The 8,044-nt window shown below is 36.7% G+C and overlaps 1 protein-coding gene across 1 annotated transcript; it reads left to right on the top strand.

The window, feature by feature from the left end:
* Positions 1 to 261: 261 nt before the first annotated feature.
* Positions 262 to 7,608, top strand: LOC116174731. Its single transcript, XM_031492700.1, has 8 exons — positions 262 to 290; positions 4,154 to 4,243; positions 4,320 to 4,325; positions 6,431 to 6,503; positions 6,553 to 6,642; positions 6,944 to 6,970; positions 7,019 to 7,185; positions 7,230 to 7,608. Exons 4-8 carry the CDS (start codon positions 6,449 to 6,451, stop codon positions 7,413 to 7,415), a joined length of 525 nt encoding a protein of 174 aa, XP_031348560.1. The 5' UTR covers positions 262 to 290; positions 4,154 to 4,243; positions 4,320 to 4,325; positions 6,431 to 6,448; the 3' UTR covers positions 7,416 to 7,608.
* The last annotated feature ends 436 nt before the right edge of the window (positions 7,609 to 8,044 follow it).

Raw genomic sequence — 8,044 nt, 5'->3', positions numbered from 1 at the left:
ATGACGATGATAACATATTAACGGTTCCCAGCTGCGCACCCGTTGGCAATTAATATCGCGCGTCCGACAGATCGTCCAAGATATCAAACACGGCCGTTTTGTTCAATTAGTTCAAGGTATGAATCGCGGCCGCGAGTCTGTCACCTCACCTGGACCCCCTTAATACCTCACCTGCTCGCATTTTCTTTTAAAATTACTTTCGATATTAATTGATTTTTGTTCTCTTTTCTTTTTCATATCGATCCGTAATTGGCGACCGAACATCCGATGGACGATCGATACTGCAGTATGTAAGTACCAATTTACTAAAATATAGATTTCGACATCCGCAATTAGCCGCTAAACTTCTGTGCAAATTGACTTTTCAATACTTCTTTGTGTTAATAATGATGGAAACAAGCGGAAGTTCCTACGCCGTTTTAAGTGTTTGTCTTGTTTTCAGATTACTGGAACGACCTACACAATCCCTTACTCGCATTTTATCAGATTGTAACAGACGTTACTAACAGATTTTACTCTTGGCATGCTTTAAATTCTTGTTTAAATTTAGTACTCGTTCTCTTGACACTTAGACTTGAATACATAATTATATGTAGTATGCCAGACAATTGCCTCAATGGCTTCATTTGTAGGGTGAGATTCAATTGTTGGGGGAAGTTCTTAATTTTCGTCTATTTTAGGTTAATAAGAGAACGTGTTCCAATAAATCACATTTTTTGGCAGTCTTATTGAACAAAAAATGATTGTTGAACTTGAACCTTCTTATTGCGCTAACACTTCAAATGAGGGACAAAAAAAGTCAATTGGAATGTTTAGCAAAGTGATCGATCAATCTTCAGTTTAATGGTTTTCAGAACACTTTCTCGGCAAGACTTCAAAATCTGTTAAAACAGTACCTAAGCCAAGGGTCTTTAGTCCATTTGCATTTTTCATGCAACGAGTGCCCATGTGCGAGCCATAAAAATTGTAGATGGGGGTAGAACCTTGTTATCAAATTTTTATTTTGTGTCACAGTTACAGGTGTGGTACAGTTTTACGCCTGTAGCTAAATTGCCCCTTTTTTTTAGTAAGTTTTATGTTGCATCGGCTCACTTTCTGTTCTTGAATTAGCAGAGGTTCTATCATATTCTATTCATAAGGGAAGCCCCACCAGGCAGCACTTAGGCGCCCACTCTGCCTATCCTCTTTCTTTAGCAACTAGGTTCAGACCCCGTCCATCTCAATAAAGGATAGGACCCTGTTTAGACTAAGTGGCTTCACCCTTGCTGGTTCCAAATAACTGTCCCCGAGTAGCTGATGTCTGTCTTTGTTCAAAGTGTCACAGTGACAGACAACATGCTCCACAGTTTCATCTGCCCGATATAGGTGTACCCATGCCCGTTCCTCTTTCCTTTAGGGACCCGTCTGTAAACCGCACGAGCACCTCAGGTTTGAGGAACGGGCAATCTGAGTTCAACCATTGGTCCGCGTCCGAGAGAGTGACCTCATAACTCTTCGGTCTTAGTAAGACAACCGGGATCCCTTCTTGTAAGAAGCCAAGAGGGGATCGGATCTGAAGGTTTCCTTTTAGATCCGCCTGTGCCCAAGACTGCCTCAATCCTTCCACTTGTCCCAATCATTTAGCCGTATGGACGACTTCCAAGTATCTGCATTCCCTGCTAAGTATAAAGGCTCTAGTCCCAGAAGTGCTCCCATGACCAAAGTGGGCGTTGTTTTCATGACTACTTTCTGTAGGTCGCCCTGTACATGGCAGACCACCATACAACTGCATCGTACACTATTAATAAAAGCCAATATACCAGCCGAGGGTTCAACAATTGCGCGGAGTAACTTAATGCCTTGAAGATAAAATTTTTGATAGAGTGCTTTTGTATTATGATATGGTTTAATATTCTCCACATTTTAAAAATATTTGGAATTATACAGGGTGCGCCCACAAAGTAGGGCGCCCAAATGGTACATTTTTTTAAATAGAACCCCCTGTATTTGAATGCATTTTTGAATTCTACGTGTAATTGTACGTCTTTTTATTATATGGTTAATATCCGAAAAGCTAGTAGTTTTAAAGATAATTCGATTTTTAAGAAAAATTGGGCATTTGCAAGCGTCAGTATATATTGACAAAATTATTACTTAAATTTTGATTCCAGATTTTATATCTTATCCTGGGTTAAGTAAAAGTCAAATAAATACATCTACTATGAAACATTAAAAATATAGCTTACAGGGTGTCTTTTTTGGTAGGTCCAAAGTTACAAAACTTCATATTAAAAAATCTCACTGTTCTTAAATGGAACACCCTGTATATTTTTCTGTCATCATTTAGCTCCTCCAAAAACCTTCAACTTTTGATAATAATGTGCTACTTATACCTATCTCTGATAGTTTTCGAAATATCTTGGTTTTCCTGGGTTTTATATTCAAATCTTAAATAAGTTATATGTAATTTACATAATAGCGAGGGGGCCATGCAAAAAAAGGCAATTAAAATATTCAAAATTATTTAGAAAAAAAGTAGTTAGTGAAAATACAATTTTCAAATTCTAGAAAATAGGGTATTAGGTTTGGTTATGTGAGACATGGGTTGCTGCCTGTAATTGTACTATTGAATATGTTTTTCTCTTCCTTTCCAGTTATAATTTTTCTTCCTTTTTTTACAATTTTCAACCCTTTTCCCATTTTATCTTTGGTCTTTAACTTAACTGCTCTTCTTCTACTGGTTCTTTTTCGTTTGATTCTTTTTTGAAATTTTTATAATTTTTTTACGTCTTTATCTTCATGCTTCTTTCTCTGGGACAGATTTCAAATCCTCTTGAAATTTCAAGTTTGTCTCTTGTGCTTTGGCTCAATTTTCCTCTCTTGTTCCAGATACTGACTTCATCAGCTTCTCTACCCCCTCCTTGTAATTTAAATCGATCTTCTTTATTCTGTAGTTCTCGTTTTGATTTTTTTATTTGAATAGGGAATGGTTCCTTTTGGTAGATCTAACATTGTTTTTTCAAAATTACGTTTTTCTTTGTTATCTTTCTCATCCTTCCCGTCTCTGAAGCTTGAAATTAAATTCCCACGTCTGAAGAAAATCTTGTATTTTCTTTTTTACTCCTATTTCATTCGTAATTTCCGCTTCACTCCTCTGCCTCAGCTTCCGGTCCTACCGCGCCAATTGTACCTTTAATTGTTTTCTTATTCCAATGTACCACTATATTCTTCTCTCCCTTGGATTTCTTCTTCCACCTGGTTGTTGACTTCATGTCGACCTCGATCTTTTCTACCAATTGAATTTGATCCGCTCTAATTTCTAGTCTCACCCCTTTCATCCTCTTCATACTCCCGTCATCATTCTAGTCGCTGTATAAATCTTGGTTTTCCTGACTGAATTGTTCGTACAGCTTTCCGCAAACCTGACCTTAATCCCATAAAATTTTTTAAAACTTGTTCAGCATGTGATTCTGGTTTTTAGGATGATAATTCGATCCCACGTTGGACGCCAATTTGTAATGGTTGCCCTTACAAATGTTATTTTTCGGAGTTCTCATAAGAATTCTTCAAAACTACGATCACCGAACCAAAACACATTTTACCAACTTCTAATTGTAGAAAAATTGAAATACGAGAGTTTTAGGAAGCAAATTGTAGTTCATCTTTGCATTTCTAGCGATTTTTCCAGGTACCTGGAGAATAATTAAAATTCTTGGACAATCTCGAATTTCTCGACTCAAAAAGAGAAATAGTTTGTCCTTTGGAACCTAGCGTTTTTAAAAATTCATTTTGTCCTAAAATAGGTATATTTCATTTTGTTCCGTGGGAAATTCACCACAAAACATTAGATTATGTGATGATGTTCTCAGGGAAAAGAAGTTTTTCGGTTTTTGGAAAATTCTATCTTTTACAATTGTGGATTAGTTTTTCATTTTGGCTTAAAAATATGCGAAAAATTTCAAAAACTGACGTACATTGCGAGCGAACGATATTTTTAGTGGTTGCAATGTATTGCAAATTTACGATGAAATTTAAAGGCATATAATTGTCAATAGTAAAAACAGAATTAAACTTAGCTAGTCGTAAATTTCGCTTGAAACGTCTCATTAATGGAACAGCGGCAGTTTAAATTATACTTTCTATACTAAGTAAACTAATACTAATTTTGTTTTAGACCGTACTTCACTGGGGCGCCAAACACGGAAATGAAGACATCATTAAACTTTTCGCGGGGAAGTACAAGGCGGACGTTAATTCCAGAACCGTAAGAATTTTTTTTCATCTAATCGCCCCGCTTAACATTTGTCTGTTTTCGGTACTTCTCGGGGAATGGATCACAGAATGGGGTAAGTTGTCATTTTTTGGTTACTACGGTATGCAAGTCGCATAATTCCGGTAGCTGGTGCCGTGCCGTCATAAGGACCTAAGCAAGGATAGTCTGGTCATTGTGGCGGCGGCGCATGCCGGGCATTCCTTATACGGTTAGATATGACATCTCAGATTAACTTTAATATAGCAGATAACGGCTTATTTATGACGTTTACATTTGTAGACCTTTCGGTAACAGACTTATTAATGTTTATCGGTTTCGCTTTTCAAAATTTATGTGCCGAAAATCCGTCGAATAGAAAGGATGATGGGTAACGGTAATCCTTGACCTGTATATTAAGTGTGTTTTCCTTTTCATTCAGTTTACGAATGCACGTTTTACAATTTAATATTCATCAAGCTGGATCCAAACTATGACCAAAGTAAGTACCTGTAGGTGATGATTTTGGACGCCAGGTTCCTACTTTACTTAGCTCGAATAGCAGTAAACAAATTTTTACCTACCAATAATTGCTTGATATTGGTTAATATCATTCGTACAGGTTTTTAAAATAAAGTGACTGTCATTTTTCATGATCTTCGAAAAGCAGGCTAATTTTCACACGAATTAAAAATTTACAATTTGATGAGTTCGATTATTTATTTTAGTCCATATATTTTTTACAAAAAAATTAGTTACCGGTTCAAACCGGGTTTAAACAACTGAATTTTTCCACGGATGAAATGACGGGGTTTGAAAGGGGTGAAAACTGGTATTTTGCAATTTGTGGCAAAACTATTAATTTTAGGCGAAAATATTCACTTATAATAATTGCACAAGAGGTTTGTATTTTATCGAGGAAATTTGGGTTGTTAAGGTAATGAAAATCTGTTGCCTAGCAATTAAACTAGAAAAACTAATAAAAATGCGACACCGAAGATGGTGGAGCCGTGGAGCAATTGCTAAAAGGAAACTGTGAGTTACACCAAGATCAATATTCGAAAGAACAATCTCACTATTATAATTCTAGGACCAGAAAAATTCTATACTTTATGCATATTTTTTCGAGAAAACTCAAAAAATTTCAAATCCAAACCTAATGCTCTCGTTACAAAGTAGCCGCTTTCGTAAGATCGAAGTTGGGTAAAAATAACACTAGCAATTGGTTTTGAGTTTTGATAATAAAAAAATCGAATAAGTAATAAGAGCCAAAATCGTGTGTTTGACTGTTAGCTGGAAAAAGGTTCAATTTGTGATATCCACATGAGATTTTTTCTTCTTTCTTTATGTACCAAATTTTAACCAGGAGACATTCTCAGACGTGATTACGTAACTCGTGAGTCGTGATGACGTAAATGTTGGAGCGGCTGCTCGGATTCTCGTGATGTAAACCGGCAATTAAATTAATAGAAGTTTTTCTCAAAATTTGTTCATGATCTCTATCAGCAGAAAGACACGAGAAAAAATCTCATGCTTGTTCTTAATAATTAGTTTGCAAGTTAATAATGTGATTGGAAAGGGGTTGTAGACTCGGCTGTCTCGTATACATCCCATTTCACCTTGCCGATTTGTTTCATAAATTAATATTGCATCAAGATACAGCATATTGGCGTTTGTTGTGTTAGAAATATACTTAAAACAAAATATTGGTGTAATATCAAATATAGAAAAACAACAGGGAATGCAAATATTTGATGGTTCAGGAAGAACAGATAAAAATTATTAATTAAATTTGAACATTAATCTGTGTTTGAAGTCAAAATTTCTTGTTTTAATTTGAGAAAAACTACCCAAGAAAATCACAGCGGGAAGCCACCAAAAAAGCTCCTGACGGCTTTGATAACGCTAAGTAAACCCGTTAAAACGACGAGGGTGACGGTGGCGGCTAGAACTGATTACTCCAAGCATTACTGCGCGTGATGAGCTTAAGCTGTAAAGGTACCAAGAGAAATGAATAGGCATAGGGGTGGCTAGAAGGCTCTTATAGCGCACCGAATCGCATGGTGCTGTCCTTTGCAACTTTTCTTGTCATCAGTCTGTCCCATCTACAGCAATCAGAACCTTTGAAGGGTAATTGTGCCCTTTTTAACACCCTCTCTTATCTTAGATGTTACATTTCACAAATCAAACTCAATTTTTCAGGGCTACACACCTTTACACATGGCCGTTCAATTTGGACATAGCAAAGTGTTCAATCTCCTAGTGGAAGTCTACCGTAAGTGCCGGCATTAATCGACCGAGCGTCAATATTCGCCATATTTCAGATGCCGATCCCGACGTGAGAGATTTCAGCGGACGAATGCCGGAACAATATAAGATATCTGAAACGCAAAACTCCAACAAAGACACTTACAGTGAGTACCGTACTCCGGGTAAACCTGGTGAATACCGTATTCCGGGTAAACACACAAAGCATCAAAGTTTCCTTCGCAAAAATTTCAATCCTAGTCAACGTCGGGCCAAATCCACGCACGAAGTAGCCGTAGAGACAACAACTAATCACACTACCTCTCACGCTTGAAATGGTTCTTAGTGCATGATGGATTTTTTTGCATGTTACCTTTTAGTTACTTGAATTGTAGAAAGTGCATGAGTTTTGTTGTAATTTGCATGAATAAAGCGCTTCGGTTACTATCTATTTTATTTTAATTGCAGAAATCAAATCCAGGAAGAAGTTGGCAGGTAAAGACTCAATTTGCTGCTAGTTTTTGATTGTAAGTGTCATTTTAGATAAGGACTTGAGATTTCTGCGAATTGGCTCGCTAAATGTAAGGGTGAAGAGGACTACTGAGGCTTTTAGCAACTTTCTTGGTGTCGGTGGTGGCTCATCAATCAATCCCACCGATCTATCAGGTAAAGTGTATAAGAGCTGGGGATCTGCTGATAATTTATCACAGGTTTGTCTGATTCTGCTTGGTGCCATGTTATGCGTTTGTTTTAGGATAATCTCATGCCAGCCCCCAAAAATTACGCTGGAAAGCGGAAGATGAAGAAGTCTGAAAGCACCGGCGTGTGTAGTACGCCAGGTACGCCGAGTCAAGTACCACGTGGGCTACGGTCTAGGAATTCGTTACAAGATTCTGACTCTGATACGGCAGCTGGCTTTGACTCTCAATGGAAAAACTAAAATAATTGAAATTGTTGCAGCTTGTACTTAAAAATTGAGTATTTTTCATTACATTCCATTTTTGGTTTATTTATTCAAAGACAAGATAATTTCCAGGGGAAGCCTGCATATGATTAAAAATTCTCAAAGAGAGAATTGCATTCGAGATGGCTTTGACAAAATTTTATTTTCTGAATAAATCTTTGAAAACTCAGGTGTACTTTCTTTACAAAGTTCTGATTTTTATAGGTCACCAGCTTTAGCGCCCAATAAAAAACTAAAATAATCATTTTGCCACTGTGTATTTATTTTGATTATACCCTTTTTGCCTCATTTAATCAAAGGTAAGACAACGTTCATTCCGTAAGAGAATTAATTCTAGTGCCAGTACATTTAAATTTTGCCCCTTGTTTTCAGGGGAAACCTGTAGCTGATTGTACATTTCTGTCAATTACTTGCCATTGTAGCTGCTATTACATTAGAGATGGCATTGGTAGGGTCAATTTTAAATTTACGTACGACCCTCCAGACCTAATTTTATAATTTTCATCATATTGGTACTTTACCTACAATAACATGAAGGCAATTATTAATTTAGTTTAGACAATAAACTATAAGTTGCATCGATTGTGGTGTACAATTGTCATGCA

The sequence above is a fragment of the Photinus pyralis genome, unplaced genomic scaffold, assembly GCF_008802855.1.
Source record: "Photinus pyralis isolate 1611_PpyrPB1 unplaced genomic scaffold, Ppyr1.3 Ppyr1.4_LG6, whole genome shotgun sequence".
Classification (NCBI taxonomy): Eukaryota; Metazoa; Arthropoda; class Insecta; order Coleoptera; family Lampyridae; genus Photinus; species Photinus pyralis.
The sequence above is the reverse complement of the archived record's forward strand: the minus strand, read 5'-3'. Positions and strand labels throughout refer to the sequence as shown.

Bases quoted from the DNA above. Each gene is read 5' to 3' on its own strand.
- LOC116174731 (XM_031492700.1), top strand. From the start codon at position 6,449: ATGGCCGTTCAATTTGGACATAGCAAAGTGTTCAATCTCCTAGTGGAA. The intron at 6,504-6,552 runs GTAAGTGCCGGC...GCCATATTTCAG, and splicing joins TCTCCTAGTGGAAGTCTACC to ATGCCGATCCCGACGTGAGA. The intron at 7,186-7,229 runs GTTTGTCTGATT...CGTTTGTTTTAG, and splicing joins CTGCTGATAATTTATCACAG to GATAATCTCATGCCAGCCCC.